The sequence below is a fragment of the Chaetomium strumarium genome, assembly GCF_033439665.1.
Source record: "Chaetomium strumarium strain CBS 333.67 chromosome Unknown B0T15scaffold_3, whole genome shotgun sequence".
NCBI classification, from domain to species: domain Eukaryota; kingdom Fungi; phylum Ascomycota; class Sordariomycetes; order Sordariales; family Chaetomiaceae; genus Chaetomium; species Chaetomium strumarium.
In genome coordinates, this window is record NW_026944431.1 from 4121767 (window position 1) to 4140490 (window position 18724).

Genomic DNA, 18724 nt, shown 5'->3' on the forward strand with positions numbered 1-18724 from the left:
AGTTTTCCAGGTTGGGGTTAAGGTAGTGGGACAGTGGTTCATGCCGTCCCAACTTGCCCACACTCGACATTCTTGGTCTGCATCAAGCGCTCCTTAGACACTACCTAGGTCTCGACGCGTGTCGTTCATTCGTTCCATTTGCCCCCAAGTGCAACCTTACCCAAACGGTCTCATGTTCTCGCGTTTGTCTCAAGTGGCACGCCATCTCGCACGACCGTTGCCTAATCTCGCCCACTCATCCGCCGCAACAACAGCATCCTCGCAAATTGCGACAGTAAATAGAATAATGACAACAGGGCCAACGGCTGCAGAACGCGCCTCTAGGAAAATTCACACTGCAGCATGTCTGATCATTGGTGATGAAGTTCTAGGTGGAAAGGCAGGTCGAGACTTTCAATGGACGTGGTGTTAACGTGCCGCGTCTGAGACTGACTGACGCTACATGCAGACCAAGGACGTGAGCGAACCCTCCATTGTCTCGTGACTATGTAATGAGGCTAATAACATTGGGGCAGACGAATTCACATTACTTTGCTAAGTGGTGTTTTGGTCTCGGCATTGTACGCCATATCTCCTATCTTCCAGGGGTGTAGGTTAACACCGCACTCCAGAACCTGAAGAGGATCGAAGTCATTGCGGATGACGAGACGGAGATAATCGAGGCGGTGCGCCGCATGAGCGAACGTTATGACTTGATAGTGACAAGGTCTGTGCCTCTGAAGCGCTTCACAGCAACCAGTACTGACACCTCTAGTGGCGGCATCGGGCCAACGTGAGTCTCTGTTTCTTCTGCCATGTGTCCCAGCATCAAATTCCAGACACGACGACATCACCTACAAGTCAATAGCCAAGGCTTTCGGCCTCCCGCTGGTGCTCCACAAGGAGGCGTATGATCTTATGAAGAAGCTATCAAAGCCTCGCCCAAACCAGCCGCCCTTCAACTGGGACCAGGATTCGCCGGCCTTACGGGCCAAGTTGAGGATGGTTGAGCTGCCGACAGACGCGAGCCGACCGTTGGAAGAGCAGTTCCTCTTCCCCTGCAACGACCTATGGGTGCCGGTTGCGGTGGTGAACGGCAATGTGCATATTCTTCCAGGAGTGCCAAAGCTTTGTAAGTGGACACTGCTGGCCTCGTCGTAGTGGCACGTTTACTCAAGGGAATGCAGTCGAGAAACTACTGGACGGCCTGACACCATCCATCTTACCCCGTCTGACCGACCCCGAGGGCAAGGGCATCGTCCGAGTTATTATCTCGACGCCGCTGCCTGAGAGCGAGGTAGCCGAATACCTTACGGCGCTCGCTGAGAGGGTCGAGCCGAAGGGTGTCAAGGTTGGGAGCTACCCGCGATGGGGCAAGAAGCGCAACACGGTGACGCTGGTCGGGAGGTGCGTATCCATCATTTCAGAAGCGCCAATGCTCTGAAGTGGTAAATCTGACCCGGCAACAGGGATAAGGCATACCTGGAGAGTATCGCACCAGAAGTGGTCCATTATGTGCAGGGCCGGCTGGTAACAGTAGAGGGGGAAGATGATGAAGCCGACGACTGAGTCTTGACATATCCGACTGGCGTTGTCGGAGCCAGCCTGTCCAAGGCCAGGCCACGGACAATATGAGTTGGCGACTCTAGCTCCAACATTCTCTTGTCCGTCCCACAGTGCGGAGTGTTGAGAGCCAGCCCGGAGCTTTCGGCGAGTTCCAATCTCTTTGTGATGGGCAAGCCCATTACATGGTAACGTTAATGATAGGCGTGCTCAGATACGGGGTGTCACTTGGCACTGTGAAGAGCCTTCCTGCAGAGAAGCGAGCCTATAGGCTAGGTAGTAACTACCTCGTTATTCTAGAGCGCTTCTAGAAAATCGAAAATGACGAGTCGTTCGATGGAATAGGGGTGCCCCAGCATGCTGCGGAACCTCCCGGAATCGAGCACAGTACGTGTACACAGTAACTAAGGTAGCTCCTGGGGTCTCGGACCTGGTTCCTGTGCGATTGAGGAGCTTTCGCGGGAAATTATAAGGTCCCATCTCATCAACGACGGACTTGTGCCCAGCTCGTTGGTGCCCCCTGAAACGGACGGGAGGCCGAGATATGACCCCACACCTCTTATCTGGTCGGAGATGGGCGTTCAGCTTGTGATCTTGGTTGTAGTGTAGAGCTGAACTAAACACTGAACCAATACATTGCCGGGTCGCTCAAAAGAGAGGTTGTCCAGAAAGCCCTGCGTCAAACGAATTCTCCGGAAACCCGCTTCAAGCCCCGGACATCGTTGTTTGCTCTCGCAGACCGGGGGCAGCGTAGATTAATTCTACCCCACAGGCCTTCCCAGACTGGCAATATCAAATGTGGAGAAAATCGATTCAACGGCAGCCACTTGCCATTTGTCCCAGCTCTCCTCGCAAGTTCCAACTGCGACTGAGCAAGAAACGTCGATACTAACCACACTGCCTACCTACCGTGTGCGGTCTCTTCCGGTAAGCTTACGTCGATTAACTGCGTCTTTCCTCCTCATTCTCCTTCACATTCGCATTTACTTCTCTCTTCTCTCCTTCCATTTCATTCGACTCTCCGGATATCTTTTCGGTGCTACGGAGTATTGTGTCCAGCAACATTGCGGCACTGTACAAGCATCCTGGCACATTGTGGGATTATCCAGCACGAGAACTCACCAGGGGGTAAACCCGCGTTTGCTCCAGCGCTCCCACCATGGAACCGGGCCAGCGACTCAAGATCTGCAACTGCGTTCTGTTCGGCGGCAGAAGTGCAGCTGTGGCGCAGCACGGGCGAAGAGCCCTCGCAGATGCAGACAGACGTGCGAACTTCACCGAAGCCCAAAATTGGCGTGGTGTGGTTGCCGAGGCCCCTAATATGTGAATCTTCACACTAGCAATCTGACTGTCGACTCACCCACGTGCTGAACAACGGCCTTTCGTCCGTTGCTACCACCCTGATGAGCGCCGATCAATGTTGCGACTCCCCGGTCAGAGCATCTGACCACAATTCCTGACTCGACGTTAACCATCCGAAGCACCTTCCCTACCTGCCTGCCGATCTGCGTCTGTGCCACTTCTGTAAAAAGGCGAGCCAGCAACTCCATATGGACAACAGGACGAGTAATGGTACACTATCACTACCTGGGGCTCTTCAAGTCTGGGGCCGGGCTTGAGGTAGTGCACATAACTCTGGGAGCCACGGGTCTGCCGTCATCCTGAGCTGGGTCCGACCGGGCCGCTGAGATGGGAGTGGCTCGGTGGCAGAATCCGGCACGGCGTTTGCTTCCATCATCAGCAACCAAAGTTGCAACAGTTGCGTAACCCGTCCCAGGTGGATATCTCAGGCGGCGAGTCTGCCGACAGGCTGTCGTCAGCCTTATCCGCCACGATGCACGAGTTGCAGTCTGCTTGTCGTCCTCGTGCCGATGGCCGCAGAATGGGCTTCGCTGGGTCCCCACGCGGACGGCGTTACCGGGAGCTGCAGGAAAGCGGGGCCCAGGACCGCTCATGCATCTGTGCCTGGCATGCCTAGTGTAGAGAACTGGAGAGGGACGAGGGAGGCACTGTATGACCACCATGAGGGTGAAAAAGGTTCCCGCTCCTTGACTCGGTCTTCACGTCTGGTGATGTGAACAGATCACGCAAAATGCCGCTGACTGGACCCTCAATTGGGGGGACGGTCAAGGAAGCCGCTTGATGGATGTTGACTTCCAATCCACCCCCGAGCGCTTCGAGCCTCCAAAGCTCCATGACCAGGACCAGGACCAGGGCGCTTGTGAGGCGGACATTGGGGAGAGATGCCTCCAAGCTCGGCCCCCTACAGAGTAGCCTTGTGAAGGTGCCGTACATATGCCGTACGTATGTACACAGTAGAATGGATGGCTGGACGAATGGCTGCTGGCTACGACTGTGATATGCAACAGAGCACATCTGGTGCCCACAGTGCGAGCTGACGCCAGATCCGTGGATGAATTGGACCGTCACACCCCAAATCGGACAGGGCGAGCTGAAGGGGACCAATCGGTGCGAAGCTGCGCCAGGGATGTCTTTGTCCTCCACTGCCCCATTTCGCCAATCAGAAAGGGGGCAAGCCTAGCACAGTTGCGCTTGTGAAGACACACGGTCCTCTTTCCGTGCCTTTTGCTGCTTCTTGCGCCCGATGACTTTGTTGAACTTTGACCTTCCCTTGCCAGCGGTAGGCAAAACTCCCGTCTTTCCTAACCGACCACCAGCACAATCTCTGTTTCGCGAGCTGCTGTCTGTGGTTCTTCCTTTTTCTACCACACCCGGGCCGATTGAGTTGTCGGGATAACTGGCAACGCGTCGCTCGCCTGCTTGTTAATCGATAACTACACTTTTAACCAGCAGAGTCGCGGTTGTGCAGCGTAAACCAAGCGACGCCAGCCCCCCAGCGGTTCAGAAGAAATTCGACTGCCGATCCCCACACACACCAAGGGGTTCGCGCTTCGTTCACTTCGACTTCCACCGCGCCAAAGCATCTCCTTCTCTCTTTCTCACCCGTCAGGACGACGCTTGCCTCAAAGTCGCCTCCGGGACTCCCCTTCAAACCCGCTCCGCGAACAGACCGAACTTGCACGGTTGCCAAGCGACCCGGTAATTGGTTCTTCCCAAGAGCTGTCCTCCTTGTCCTCGACTAGGGAGCCTCTGCTTCAATCACGACTTTCGACGGTCGTGGTCTGATTGACATTTCTTCAATCCCAATTCCTCAGTCACAGCCACAAAGATGGCTTCCAAGGTTCGTTGGTCCTGCTTGCCCCGACCATATCAATGGTGCACAGGTCTTCGTCGCCGTGCTTCTTCCTCGTATCGCTCCCGCTGCTGCTTCTGTTTCCGTAAAGCTGACCGCCGGGTCGGATTGCCGCAGTTCACGAGAGAATACAAGTTGGTGGTGGTCGGTGGTGGTGGCGTCGGCAAGTCATGCCTGACAATCCAATTGATTCAATCGCACTTCGTCGACGAGTATGACCCGACCATTGAGGGTGCGCAATCTACCCATACCCCCGTTCGGCATGGATGTTGTGTAGCGATTGGCTGACGCAGTGTTGTGTTGCGTACAGACTCGTACCGGAAGCAGTGCATCGTCGATGATGAGGTGGCGCTGCTCGACGTGCTCGACACCGCCGGCCAGGAGGAGTACTCGGCGATGCGGGAGCAGTACATGCGCACCGGCGAGGGCTTCCTCCTCGTGTATTCCATCACGTCGCGCGAGAGCTTTGAAGAGATAAGGACCTTTCAACAGCAGATCCTGCGCGTGAAGGACAAGGACGTGTTCCCCATGGTGGTTGTCGGCAACAAGCTCGATTTAGCGCACGAGCGTAAGGTTGCAGTCGAAGGTATGTGCGGGTTTCCCCAGGAAATGTTGGGTGCGGAACTGTCGTGCTGATGCGTGATTCGTGCAGAGGGCAAGATGCTGGCGGACGAGTTCAAGTGCAAGTTCCTCGAGACGTCGGCCAAGACCAACACAAATGTGGAGCAGGCCTTCTATGAGGTGGTCCGCGCGATCAGGAGATACAACCGCGAGATGCAGGGTGGTGGACCGACCACGGGAGGTGGCCTCTCGGGCAACGCCGCCGGCATGAGTAAGATGGACATGGCCGAGGACGACGCCCAAGCCGGTTGCTGCTCCAAATGCGTCCTCATGTGAAGGGCCAATGCCCGGCAGGAGCACTGCTCCGGCTCAATAATGCATCATCAAGAGGGGAGTTGGGAATAGAGGAATGCTGTGTGTATATGGTGGGATTAGGGACTCGTGCGGCGCCGGGAAAGGAGTGTTTGTCTGCTGGCTCACGAGTCACCGCGGGCCATCTTGCATTGGGCTGGGAGTTGATGTCCGCGACGAAGTTGGACTCGTTGGTTGCCTGATACCTGATACCCTCCGGGATATCCTTAGGCAAGCTTATCCCCAGGTTTGCTCTCGGCGCAGTGTGCGGTTCGGATCGTAACGCAGCGCAAACGGGTGGTGGTAACGGTTACCTTACCCGGTTTGCTCACCCGCATTAGGGCTTTCTGTTGGGGAGTTGGTGAACTAAACACGAGTTCACAGTCCTTGCTTCTGAACTTATAATTCATTTTTCTATCTGCCTCCAAGGAGACTTTTCTGAGTTTGTTATCCTGCCTGTGCATACATGTCTACCTCAACGAGAGCCACACTGAACGCTCCATTTATGGCGTTTGAGTCCAGCAGAGGTTCATTACTTGGTAGGTATGCACATAAAACCGTGAGCTTGTTGGTAGCTGAGCATATAGCCGGCTTTCGTTGCTGAGTTGTAGCCACGGTCAACCCAGACAGGACCACTGCTTACAGACCCCAAGAGGTGCCCAATCCCTCAGGAGTAGAATAGCCATCCGGACGAACAGGAAAACTCATGATTTTTCAGTGTTCTAGAATCATCTCTGCAATGCCAGCCAGGTCCCAAATAGGTAACTCGATTCACCAACACCATCCTCGCAAAGGTTGTGTACCACAGTACGACTGAGCAAATCAGAGAGCCGGGTTGAGCAGAGAGGAGCTGCAGGATTCCGGAAACGCATGTGAAAGTCCCCATCTGAGCCACTGACACGCGATGGCTTACCTACCTTACCTTAGTTCGATGCGGCGATGCCTGGTGTAAGCGGGCCCCCACGGAGAAAAAGGACCGGGCAGGGCGATGAGTGATTTGAGAGCTGCAGTCAGCAGGCGCGGAGCGGAAGATGACGCAACATTGCACAGCAGCCTGATATGTAGTACCGCAATGTTCCTGTTACTTTGGGACGCAATGTTCGGCTAAGTTAAGCTAAGGCGACTTTGCATTGCAGGTTTAGACTACTGTACTTTTCGACCCGGTCCGAACCAACCCCCGGTTGCCGACCCGAGTCCCTGCACCTTCTCCCCTCCTCCGACCAAAATAAGTCGTACACCAGCATCGCTGTCTACAGGCCGCTAAGTTCCTCAACACAGTGTCTTCTTCTCAGTCTACCTATTTCTCAGTCTTTTTTTTTTTTTTTTCCTTCTTCTCTTACCTCCCATTTTCGCTTCAATTGGCTTGCCTGACTTTCTATCGCTTGTATTCTAGATCGAGAATTGGTACGATTCCGTATAACGTATGGCTTCTTTTTGACATGGTGGAGTCCCGGCCAGCAGAGCGGGAATCCACCGGCCCCGCCGATCGATCGACAGGAACCGGGCCGGGGCCCGGCTAAAACGCGGATCTACGCCGGCCTTCGGGAGCTCAACCTAAAATCAACCTCGTGTTTCAAGCTGCATGAGGCCAGTCCCTCCACATCACCTAATCCATCGTTTCCCCAAGTCATTCCCCTTCCCTTCCCGCACTCATCCCAAACAACCATAAAGAATGCCCGCACCAATCGAAGCGTCAAAGGGGGCCCTCTCCGTCGCGCAAGCAGCCGACATTCTCCTCGATTCTCACAAGGCCTCTCTTCCGCGTTACCAGGCCTACGTTCGGGCGCGCCACCGCTTCTGGGAGGCCTTCCCCGGGGGACTGTACACGCGCCTCCCGACGCCGGGTACGGACCTCGAGTGCGGATTCCATGCGCTGCGCCTGTCAATGCTGCACCAACTCTCTTCTTCTTCTTCCTCTTCTTCGTCTTCCAGAAGTGATGAGACGGCGGCGGGGATCGTGGACCGGAAGGGCATAAGAATCCCCACGCTGGAGGAACTCAGGGAGGTGTTCCGCGGGGACACGGTGGCCCGCGAGAACGAGAGAGTAGGCATGGCAAATGAGACGTGGTTCACGGCCGATCAGCTCGCGGCTGTGTTCAGCGAGTGGGGGAGACGGTTCCTTGGGGATCAAGAAGGGTTGCGGTGCCAGCTGGGGTATGTGACGCATGACTCCGGGGGGATGCCGGTCATGATGAACACGCCGTGGGTGGAGACCGGGGAGACCGGGGAGGGCATTCTGAGGGTGTGGGTATACAATGACGGCTTGTCTTTGCGAGGTGGCGTCGGCCATTTTGAGGGGTTGAGGAGACCTACTCCCGAGGAGACGCAGAGGATATTAGGAGAGTATGAATAGGTGAGAGCATGGAGGGACTAGTGACGCCACTTAGTGAGTCAGCGTTGTAGTGGTAAAAGGGAGCAAGGGACAGTTGCTTAGTCGTTCATGGTGTGGCCGAGCGATCGAAGAAGGTTTGCTCGAGGTAAGCCTTTCCTTACCGAAAGTGGCTTTCCTCATGCTGTCTTCCGCGTCCTCTCCTAGTGAGCTACCAGACTGTGCATCGCAGATGTATAATGGTCATCTTGTAACAGGATCCAATGCTAAGATATCAGCGATCTTGTGTGAGGATAGTTGAATGGGTCTGTCGTAGTCAATGAAAACCACTTCTCCCGCAATTCAGAGTCATATCAGTGGGTGAGCATGACCCAAACGGCGGCTTGGATCCCAATATACACGAATGCGCCATCACTGCTGCTCGGCATGCCCTCATGGTGAACAACACAGATTCACCTCAGGCTCAAACCTGACTCCAGCAAGGCTTCAACAATGGAGAGTCGGGGAATCCCATCTCGTGTGGAAGTGGCCGGGTCGTGGGGTCTAGAGCGTTGCGGAACATCTCCGAATAGCGTTGGATATAATTTGTGAGCTACTAGTTTAGGAACCAAGGGTATATAAGGCAGAACGGTGGGCTCACCTTCCAACACACACCGCAACTGCCCACTTCCTCGCATCATAGTGGTCGAGTGTGAACCTATCCGGCGCTCTCCGCGTGCAAAGCCTGTCGGCTTCGTCGGGGCACAGTTCGGTTTGCGGTACAGTTGGATGTTATTCTCATACAAATATCAAACTCATGTAGATAATGCTTACTGGACACTGCCTGTCTTTCAAAACAACTCTTCTTTGCGTAGAAACTGAAGGAAAGGTATCATTGAAACATTCGTTACTCGAAGACAGTGCTTAAAACGATGGTAGTCTCTACCGATGTGCCTGATTTTATATGACCAGACGCCTTGCGCCATGTCCTCGTCTCCCCACTTTCTTACAGCTTCGGCGACGAGTCCGCCTCGGGGTCAATCAGAATAACGAGCTTGCCGAACTGTTTCCCCGTTTTCATGTCGTCGTACAGCGCCTCGATGCCGTCGAGATTGTCCAACCCCTTCGACACCCTGCTGACGACCGGCCGGATCTTGTGCTCGCGCACAAACTCAACCATCTCCCGGAACTCTTTCTTGGAGCCCATCGTGGTGCCCCTCAGCTCAACCTGCTTCAGCGTCGCCTGCATGAGCCAGTCCATCTTCGGCCCGACCGTCATGCCGTAGCACGCAATAACACCGCCGGGCTTCAGCAGCTTGATCGTCTTCCCCACGACGTCGCCTCCGGCCCCATCAATCACCGCATCCAGGTACGGCCGCTCCTTGGGCAGCATGGCCCCGAGCTGCTTCTCCCACCCGTCACTCTTGTAGTTCACACCTCCCACCGCCCCCATTTCCCTGGCCCTCTCGATCTTCCCCTCATCCCCGCTCGTCACAAACACATTACACCCCAGCGCCACCGCAAACTGCAGCACCTGCAGCGCCACCCCGCCGCCGATCCCCGTGACCAGTATATTCCGCCCGCGCTCCGCATTCCCGCTCTTGCTCACCAGCGCCCTCCAGCCCGTCAGGCCGACGAGCGGCAGCGCCGCGCCCTCGGCGGGACTCAGGTGCTCCGGCGCGAGCACGACGTTGTCCTCGCCCACGACGACCCACTCCTGGGCCGTCCCGACCGGCGTCTGCAGGGACCCGCCGAGGATGGCAAACCGCGTGCCAAGGTCCTCGGGCCCTTCCGGGCTCGACTCCCACCCGCGCATGGGCGCCAGCAGCACCGGCTTGTGGAGCAGCGCGCGCGAGTCGGCGGCGCAGTCGTCTCCCACCTGGGTGACGACGCCGTAGCCGTCGGCGAGGAGCGGATGGTCGAACGAAATTCCCGGGTAGAGGTGCTGGCGGATGAAGAGGTCGCGGTGGTTAAGCGCCGCGGCCGTGAGTTTGATGAGCAGCTGTTTGGGGCCCGGCGAGGGCTTGGGAACCTCGTTCAGCTGAAGGCTGGTGACATTGGTTAGGACTGGTTGGTTCGCGTGAATGGAATGCGAGATGAGTGAGTGGGGGAGGCTCACGGGTAGTAAACCTGCCCCGGCTTCCCCTCGGTCTTCTTCACGGTGAGCGAGTACGGCATCTTCGTCTGTTTAGCTGATAGGTTGGTGGCTTGGTATTTTGATGTCTGTTGCACAATTGAAAACTGACAACTTGGCGACTACTACTTGTTTACCAACTGTCTCGACCACTGGACGGCCGGATGAGCGGGCATTGATATCAACACGCGCAACGGTGTTGCACCGGAGATTCCGTCTCCACCTCCCCGCACCTGCGGATGCGGATGAAGTATGTGCCTCGGCCCAATTCGCGCCCTTGCTGCCGGGACTCCCCATTATTAATCCACTTACGGTCCTCCACGGCACAGAGGAGTTTCTCCGGCTTTGCCTGCCTCTACTTGGGCCCGGGCACGGCATCGTTGCCGATAATGTTAGGCTGAACCAACACTGACACACAATAAACTGCGTCCGACCAACACGTTGCTTGCCCCGGGTATCATAAATCGCGGATTGGCAAGGATGCAAGGTCGCTTTGCTCCACGAAGATTGCCTCAGTCGTGCGTCGTCTTCCTCTTCTTGGACTTGGACTTGCCCGTACTCTCCTCCGGCGGCACAAACTCTCGCTCCCTCTCGCGCTTCTTTTCCTCCTTCTTCTGCTTGGCCTTCTCCGCCCGCTCTGCCTCGGTCGATCGCTGCTTCGCTTCCTTGCTGAGGAAATACTCGCCGCTCTCGATCTGCATGTCCACCTTGCTCTTCTCGGGTGCCGGCGGGAAGGGTGTGTACGGCTTCTTGCTCTTGTCCGTGACCTTGAACGGCGTCCGTCTCTTGGACAACGTTCGTTTCTTGAAATTGGGCAGGTACCGACTCCAATCCTCATGCGCCAGGGCTGGGTCTTTGGCGAGCTCCCGTTTGATCCTACACGGCGGTTAGCCATCAGCGCCTTCAACGAAAGGCGAGCAATCCTCACATAAGCTCCTTAATCAAGTAAATCGGGTGGATATTGTTCATCGTGTCTTCAACTACCCTCCTAACCTCCTTCAGGCCCTTGTACGGCCCCATTACTGAAACTGTGTTACCGTGCACCAAAATATAGGTCTGGGTTAGGAGCTCCAACGCCTTCAGTGCTGCCCGCTGTTAGCGATCCGCTCAAGCGCCGGGAAAAGCAGAGCCAAGCTTACTGGTTCCGTTCTGGCCCAGTATCCGTTGCCGTCTCTTGACAAAGCGTTCTTTATTTCGCACCATGCTCCGGATCTTGATGATGTCGCACGCCATGCCGTCCTCTAGGATCTTGATGGCCTGGGGCGCAGGTACTGACCGCGCCAAAAGCTTAATCAGGTCTCGGGCATTGAGGATCGCGGCCGGGTCGAATGTCTGCAGGTGGATGTCAGGACCCGGTACACGCGAAAAAGCGGATTGGGCTCGCCCCCCTTACCTTTCTCGTCGTCTTGACTGTCATGGAACCCTCAACGAGGTCTAGCGTCGCACTGATGCCATGCTTCTCGAGCGCTTTGGTAACCAGAGGCCATGAGTCCTTGAGGTAGCGCTCACGGTACTTGGGGAACAGTGTCATGAAGGATGATTCCTCCAGGAACGGCCCCGAAGACTCCTCCTTGGTGAACGGTTCGATCTTCCATTTGTCGATGTCGTCCGTGTCCCACGGTTTGTCTTTCTTGTGTGTTGACGGCATTTCGTTTGCTCACGGGATGGTATCTCCAATTATCAAAATTCCGTTGCCTTTCCAGCTCTTCTGCTTGTGTTGTTGGGTCCTTGGTCTGTCTGAGTCTAGCCCACGATTGTTTCTCAGCTCTCCAATGGGAGGCCGCTGGGAAATTTTCGGAGACCGCTCGGCAGGCTGAGGTGGGGCTGGCGTGATACTGACAGTGCAATTCCCAGTCACACTGTAGCGTTAGACCACATCAGTCTGGCCAAAAAGGCTATACTGTGTAAGGCTGAAGGCGGTTGCTGCTGCCGGACCAATCCCGTCATTAAGCTCAAACATTGAAGTGAGTCTTGGCGGTGCCTCGTTGCACCAGTCGTTCAAAAAGTGACCGTGCTCTCAAGGGCGCCACTCGAACTTCCCTCATTGTGGCACAAGCTTCGATGAGTTCCCATTGCGCTTTTCGCAGCACACAGTAAATCGTTTCGCGTGCTTCGCAATTTCTGTCCAACCTATTCTCTCTTCCTTAACAGGAGCTGAATCTATACTGTTTTAGATTCCTGCACCTTTCTTGCCGCAGCATCGGCGATTTCGACGCGTGCCGCCCGGCTCCTACTGCAGCCTTCTTCACGGGGCTTTTGGCAGTGCATAGCGCGTCATCGCATACCTTAGTACTCCCTATCGCTCACGCTGAACCGACTGTACCTCGACCGACATTGCGCGCGACCAACCATCTCTCGCGCTGACCAGCTTTGCGCGCAACCGACTTGCTCGACCTACTGAATTCATATCCATTCCTCGACCACCCCTTAAACCATCAAGCTGGCGTCGATACAGTCGTCCGACTCTCAACAGGGCGACGCAGCAGCATCGCTGCACCCTGACTTCCAATTCGCTGACTTTGAAGCTGCGGCCGTGGATCCAAAGATGGAGGACGGTGCCCCGGTCACGTCACTGCCGATGGCGGCCGAAGCCGAGCCCATCTTGAGGGACAGCTCAGCGTCGGCGCCAGCTGCCGCATCGCAGAACGTATCGCAACCCCAGCTTGGTATTCCAGCACCCCCCAACAGTAGCTCCACAGCGAGCTCTCCTCAACCAAGGTCAGTTGCAGTTTGGAGGCTGGGAAGATGGAAAGTTCGAGCGCTTCGCATTGCGATCAGGATGTGAATGCCTAGTCGCGGCCTTCATCGCGCCGTGTAGTTATTGCCAGCGCCTTTTGGTCACGTTGTTCAGAACCGGATGGCTGAATTAACCACCGCTTAGCGCCGAGTTTCCATCTATCTCAGCTTGCAACATGAATGTGCCCTGGGCTAACGCCTTTCTTAGACCAGTTGCGATCGCACCAGCGATGTATGCCACAGGCACATCTCCTGCAAGCACGGCCCCTGGCCCAGGCGGCAATCTAGTAAGTCCTACCGAACTTCCTTCAGGTCTGCGTTCCCCTTTCGAGTCGACCTTGTCCTGCGCTTATTAGCGACCCGGTTCCCGCAACAACTGAACGCCATCAACAAACCTCCTGACTAAGGTGCTACGTCCCATTGGTTCGGGATCGTTGGGTTGTAACGAAAACCTGGTGGGGCAGCTTATCGCTCTAAAGTCCCACTTTCATCACTCAAAAATTTCCTTGTCAAGCTTCTTATCATGCAAGACCGGGTCGCCAGTTTAACTTATCTGTTCCCCATCGGCATTTATCTTTGTCTTATCGTCACATCTAATCTATAAACATCGAGTACACGGCCACGCTCTGCTGGCATCACGCACGAGCATCATGGCGACCATGGCTAACCACGACCGTGTGACTACACAGCCTACATGCCAGAATTGTGGAACATCTACCACCCCGCTCTGGCGACGGGACGAGTCGGGCGCAGTCCTCTGCAATGCATGCGGCCTCTTTTTGAAGCTTCATGGCCGGCCGAGACCGATATCACTCAAGACGGACGTGATCAAGAGTCGCAATCGTGTTAAAACGATGAACTCCGCTCTTGCGAGACAGAAAAAGGTAGGTTGCCTTCATACGATGTTCGATTTTACCTCGGAGCCTAACGGTCTGCAGGCGCAAGCGCAGCAACATTACAACCCTGCCCAAACGGGTGATATCAACGGGACGGAGTCTGGCACTGGCAACGGGACTCGAAGGCCATCGCAAAAATCCGCCAATGGTGCTGTCGACGATCCCAACTCTCCCATTTCCCGCACCGGGACGCCCAACCTCTATGCGTCGCACATCACACCCCTTTATCAGAACATTGACGATCAGTTTCAGGCGCAACAGCTGTCTGGCTTCGGCGGACCTGATGGCCGTGCTCCATCGCCTCTAAACGGCGACCGACTTGATATGCCGCAAACCCACGAGCAGCTTCTTGCGGCCAATTCGAGCTTGAAGACAAGGGTCAGCGAGCTTGAGGTGATCCAAGAACTGTATCGTGGAAGAATCCAGCAGCTCGAGCACGAAGAAGCGAACCGGCAGGCGCAAGAGAAGAGCAAATCCGATGCCGAGGTGCAGCTGAGAGCACAGCTGGACGCGATGAACGAGTCGCACGCACAACTCCAGAAAGACCTAGAGGAGAGTCACCGGCGAGAGAATATGTTAAAACGGCGCCTGGACGAACTCGAGGTGGAGCTCAAAGAGGCGAAAGAGGCTCTCGAAGTCCACGAGAGCGGCCGTGCCAAGAGAGCGCGTGTCGACGAAAATGCTGCGAACACGGACGATGCAGTCACTCCGCACTCGACGTCATAATGTTTCTCCTAGGTCCAAGTGCGGAGTGGCCCACATGTTGGCCGCACAAGAATGCCCTTGTAGTTTCCAGGGTGCATTTGTCTTTCTGCCCAGACATGCATCAATCCTGGTTTGGTCGGGTTCTGAGCGAGCACCGGTTTATTTTTCTCCTCTTTTCCGCGACGACGGCTTATCGCCGAGCAATCTGATGATGTCTTTTCCCGCTCTCTTGGGACTTCCAGCGCGGTCTTGCAGGATCTCAGCGGAGGGAGCCTGGCTTTAGCATAAGGTGGTGATGGGAACCCTGCAGTCGCAAGTGCCAGTGGGCTCGGAGAGGCTCTCACTGTGTAAAAGCACTCTTAACCGGTAGGCTGCTAGTTTATGTGGTGGATTGGAAGGAGTTGTTGGAGTACGGCAGGCACATGCTGTGCAATCGGGTCATAACATTCGGCGGCATAGAGAGATAAGGATGGGAAACCAAAAGTCTTGTGGTGATACCTGCTACTACTAATGAATGGAGGTGAATCTCCTCTGCTGAAAGCACGTCACACATGAAGTTGGTGCCCCCGGATGAGCAGTTCACCGGATCATGAGCATTCAAGTGTCCAGTATGTCCGTGCTAGTTGGGAAGATATGCAGACTGCTCAGCAACAGGGTGTATAAACACCGCTTCTGTGCCTCCTACTATGTTGTACTGTTGCAGCACTGGCTTGTATATCCTTTCCGGGGCTGTTGTGCCCAATTTACCAACCCTACCGATAATCATGGATGCTAGCGAACAATCTGGACATTAGTAGGCGGGGAGATGACGTGGGCTTTCCATAGCGGCATCAGGTAAGAAGGGTGTTCCAACACACACTTTTACATAGTAACTCGGTATGCTCATAGGCACTCGGGAAATGCCACGCTCAACAAGTTTCGGTTTCAAGGTGCAACTATGGGCACTAACCAGTCATCATACGAGATAGTATGGTGGTTTGATGCGAGGCAAAGTTCAAACCTCCCGCAGTCTTCAATCGCATCCACGACACGCCTACAGGCCTGTTCTCAAATAACATGGGCTGATTTACTTTGATCATTGGTATCAAACCGGGGAATGCGAGAGACGAGCCTGCGGCAAAGCAAAACTCTCTTTGGCATCGGTTCATTTCTCAAGGTGGCGTGGAACTCACACCCTGTGCCAGTTTCACGCTTACCTGCCCAACTGTGATACTTGCGCCTCCTCTCCGTAGTCAGATCCGGGCATCTTCAGCCCTGCAACTATGTACATACATCACAAGGAACCGTGGACGTCGTAATAGACCATCACAGACAGTGCACTATACCTTACACCGTGACCTACAGGCTCGACAAGTAGAATGCTCTCCTCCACATCACCATCATCATCACCGCCAAGAGAAAAGCGCCGATACGCGCCGTTGAAACCTTCTCCCCTCAACCCCAACACCTACTACTTCGACAGCGCTCGCCACGGGGGATCCGCGGGACGGACAAAACCCACCAGAAGAAGCAAACTACACCAGCCCCACCCGGCAAGATTCCCGCAACGATATGCCGTACTCCTCTCCGAAAGCCCAACGCAGCGTCTCCTGCGGCAGAAAGCCCTGGCGGCCTGGCGACATCATCATGTCTCGTCGATGCCCGCCTCTGCGGCGTCCGTGGGTCGAAGCCAGCGTGGAGCGCACTCTTCTGTTCCTCCGGCAGGTACTTATAAGAGCAGCAACGGCCCTGCACAGGAGAGGCCGCCGCATGGTGGAGCCAGAGCGGCCGAGATTTGTCCTGACGAGCGGAAAGATGATGATGATGGTGGGGAGGGTGGAGTCGGCTTGCTAACGGTCAATGCCGCCGGTCAGCGGGAGGGCATACTTTGCATCTCCTGTCCTGACCTGGAACGGGAGGGAGGAGAAGGAGAGCGTGTGACCGGAGCTATTCGGAAAAGGGGCCGGTATCCCGGACGAGCTGTGGATGCAAGTGGCATTGCTGTGCGCCGCGTCTTCGCTGTCGTCGCGGTGTTCATCGGCTTGGGGCTGGTCCACGGGCTCGTGACGGCCTTTGGTGGCGCAGCGGTAGGGGGGAGGCCTCCGGCTGCTGGCGATTGATGGTATCATGCCATGCCTAGGTGGACAATCTTCGATCCCCCGGAAGTAGGTATGGTCGGTGTTGGGTTACAGCGCGGCTGAGGGAGCGGAGCGTTGTTGTAGCATAGGGATTTTGTCTCCGGGTTATGTGAGTCGAGTCATGCCCAGCCCATCCGAATCTAGAAACGCCTGCCATGCCCTGTATCGCCCGCCCCATCTAACGTTCCTGGCCGCCATGTACCTCCGTGTCGAACGGTACTGCGTTATCATACATCATGCCGGTCTTCAACAGTCACTGCGACTTCTTCTCGCCTTCGCTCGTTGCCTCTTGGGACTTCTCGGCGGCAATCTCGCCGTTGCGCTTCTTCATAGCCGCCTCAACCTGCCATATGGCCCTCTCAAGCTCAACTTCGAGCTGGGGCAGGTCGAGCCGCTGCGTCATCTTCTTGCCCTTGGCTTGTGAAAGGAGCATCGTCTCCCCGCCCGGATCACGGGACCCATTCGGCGAGGGCGATGGACCTGGATTCCCTACGGGGTCCTGGGCAAAGTCGGTGGTCGCCTGGGGGGTGGAGAGCAGTGGATCTGTGTGCTCGCTGTATACCTCATCAACGACGGGGGATGGCGTCGGGGCGAGGAGATTGCTGTCTAGTAGAAACTGTATGTGCTTGCCGCCGGAAAGGGCTCTCCAGTGAGACCAGGCCCTGTAGACCAGATAAAAGAACGGGAGGTTCGGAACCCTTACACGCCTGTTAGCCAAGCCTGCTTGATCTATCAGCAAGGGATTATCACCTACACAGGAAGAAGCGCAATGGGGGCCGTTATTGGCATGCCAATAAAACACCAGATGAGCCTCCGCTTATGCAATGCCTCTCTCTCCGTCGCCAGCATGCGCAGGATCTTGGGCACTCGGTCCATAGTGATGAGGCTCTTTGGATATACCACCTCGACCTTTTCTGTGCCCTTCAACTCCACCTGCTTCCGCCGCTGCGACAATGGCGGCACCGATTTGAGACCCCATTCTTCGTAGGGGATACGGCGGAGTACCTGGTTCCCGTAGCTGACGACCGACTTCTGCCAGCCGCTTTCCTTCTGCTCCCAGCCGGACCAGGTGCGCGAGGCCTTGGCCTGGAGCCAGTCCGACCAAGTCTGCTTTTCTGAAGCCGGGGCGTTGAGTTTCTGGCAGTACAGAAGCGTGCGCCGCGTGGAGATGGGCAGGAGATAGAGGCGCATGATATCGCCCTCGCAGGAAGCCTCGTTGGCCCCGTTGAGAGAAAACGCGGGGTCAAGCCTGTGTGTTGGGGATAGACAACCTTATCCGCAGAGTACAGCTACCCCGCGCGAGGGGAAAAGGGTGAAAAAAAGAGAGAAACCTCACGACGTCTATGCTGAAGACCAGGAGTTGTGACAACGCACCTTATACTCCAGCTCCCAGTGGCAAGCGACTGCGCGTTCGCAACTTTCGTGAGCCCCTCCGGGCTAGAAAGAGTGACGCAAAATGAGCGCTGCGCTCGCTCTGATTTGTCAAACAGCGTTGGATGTGGGGTGCATAATCAAGCCCTTGTTAAGCTCAGTGTTAATCCCTGTCCCCGTCCGGTACCTGAGAAACATGATGAATCCTGTCCATTCCAGTCGCGGAGGCGCGGTCACAGTCACTAGTAGGAGGGGTGCAGCATCATGGAGGCACCAGGTAAGGTAAGGTACCTAGGTAGGTAAAAGTATTCACCCTAAGAGTGACATGTTCGTATATCACGCTCCCTACCAAGGCCAAAGAAACAGGGTCATGTCCGAAATATGAATAGAAGAAAATGGAAGAGAGAAAAACGAAGAGGCAAAGCAAGGAGTCGATAGGAGATAGTATGAGCAGCTGAGAATCACATAGGTGGATTATTACCGCCGACCAGATAGCAAGGTTTCTCGACATCCAAGACTTACTAGTAATACAGTAGCAGCTCGCGGCGAGACCGAGCAGCAGTCCTCCTGCACTGGTAATAAATGTGGTATGGAAACCAGAATTATCACGACAACCACCCATACTGTAATAAACTTGAAGCTTGCTGCAAGTATCCGTACGCTACTAATATCCTAAAAGCAACCTCACAATCGAGCCGACTTGCAGGTGCTGCAGTGTCGTCATAGCCTGGCTGCGGTCTCGTTCCCGTCGCTTGGCCTTACCCATGGACGTGGCCCGAGCGGCGCGTG

At 55.5% G+C, this 18724-nt stretch overlaps 9 protein-coding genes across 9 annotated transcripts; 5 read left to right on the top strand and 4 right to left on the bottom strand.

Annotated features, from left to right (window-relative positions):
• Positions 1–172: 172 nt before the first annotated feature.
• Positions 173–1548, top strand: B0T15DRAFT_395211 (MoaB/Mog domain-containing protein; the record flags this gene model as incomplete). The annotated part of the gene is made up of 7 exons (XM_062864768.1): positions 173–405; positions 497–560; positions 612–706; positions 755–772; positions 819–1111; positions 1167–1386; positions 1449–1548. 7 exons carry the CDS (start codon positions 173–175, stop codon positions 1546–1548), a joined length of 1023 nt encoding a protein of 340 aa, XP_062723377.1.
• Positions 1549–4442: 2894 nt separating this feature from the next.
• Positions 4443–5774, top strand: B0T15DRAFT_183660 (ras-like protein). The gene is made up of 4 exons (XM_062862344.1): positions 4443–4744; positions 4874–4988; positions 5067–5342; positions 5409–5774. The coding sequence occupies exons 1-4, from the start codon at positions 4733–4735 to the stop codon at positions 5651–5653; spliced, it is 648 nt and encodes a 215-aa protein (XP_062723378.1). The 5' UTR covers positions 4443–4732; the 3' UTR covers positions 5654–5774.
• A 418-nt stretch (positions 5775–6192) lies between these two features.
• B0T15DRAFT_530656 (uncharacterized protein) lies at positions 6193–6606 on the bottom strand. Its single transcript, XM_062869185.1, has one exon. It carries the CDS (start codon positions 6552–6554, stop codon positions 6336–6338), a length of 219 nt encoding a protein of 72 aa, XP_062723379.1. The 5' UTR covers positions 6555–6606; the 3' UTR covers positions 6193–6335.
• A 377-nt stretch (positions 6607–6983) lies between these two features.
• B0T15DRAFT_183758 (uncharacterized protein) lies at positions 6984–8310 on the top strand. Its single transcript, XM_062862347.1, has 2 exons — positions 6984–8145; positions 8295–8310. Exon 1 carries the CDS (start codon positions 7341–7343, stop codon positions 8019–8021), a length of 681 nt encoding a protein of 226 aa, XP_062723380.1. The 5' UTR covers positions 6984–7340; the 3' UTR covers positions 8022–8145; positions 8295–8310.
• A 498-nt stretch (positions 8311–8808) lies between these two features.
• B0T15DRAFT_183741 (uncharacterized protein) lies at positions 8809–10381 on the bottom strand. Its single transcript, XM_062862346.1, has 2 exons — positions 10096–10381; positions 8809–10024 (listed from the first exon to the last, which is right to left on the bottom strand). Exons 1-2 carry the CDS (start codon positions 10152–10154, stop codon positions 8983–8985), a joined length of 1101 nt encoding a protein of 366 aa, XP_062723381.1. The 5' UTR covers positions 10155–10381; the 3' UTR covers positions 8809–8982.
• Positions 10382–10566: 185 nt separating this feature from the next.
• On the bottom strand, positions 10567–11929 carry B0T15DRAFT_183707 (uncharacterized protein). Its single transcript, XM_062862345.1, has 4 exons — positions 11504–11929; positions 11250–11442; positions 11039–11195; positions 10567–10986 (listed from the first exon to the last, which is right to left on the bottom strand). The coding sequence occupies exons 1-4, from the start codon at positions 11756–11758 to the stop codon at positions 10623–10625; spliced, it is 969 nt and encodes a 322-aa protein (XP_062723382.1). The 5' UTR covers positions 11759–11929; the 3' UTR covers positions 10567–10622.
• A 541-nt stretch (positions 11930–12470) lies between these two features.
• Positions 12471–14752, top strand: B0T15DRAFT_183788 (uncharacterized protein). The gene is made up of 4 exons (XM_062862348.1): positions 12471–12828; positions 12992–13133; positions 13536–13730; positions 13785–14752. Exons 1-4 carry the CDS (start codon positions 12656–12658, stop codon positions 14466–14468), a joined length of 1194 nt encoding a protein of 397 aa, XP_062723383.1. The 5' UTR covers positions 12471–12655; the 3' UTR covers positions 14469–14752.
• A 948-nt stretch (positions 14753–15700) lies between these two features.
• Positions 15701–16681, top strand: B0T15DRAFT_183822 (uncharacterized protein). The gene has a single exon (XM_062862350.1). The coding sequence runs from the start codon at positions 15806–15808 to the stop codon at positions 16544–16546; it is 741 nt and encodes a 246-aa protein (XP_062723384.1). The 5' UTR covers positions 15701–15805; the 3' UTR covers positions 16547–16681.
• B0T15DRAFT_183821 (mitochondrial K+-H+ exchange-related-domain-containing protein) lies at positions 16682–17976 on the bottom strand. The gene is made up of 2 exons (XM_062862349.1): positions 17319–17976; positions 16682–17262 (listed from the first exon to the last, which is right to left on the bottom strand). The coding sequence occupies exons 1-2, from the start codon at positions 17753–17755 to the stop codon at positions 16818–16820; spliced, it is 882 nt and encodes a 293-aa protein (XP_062723385.1). The 5' UTR covers positions 17756–17976; the 3' UTR covers positions 16682–16817.
• Between the last annotated feature and the right edge of the window lie 748 nt (positions 17977–18724).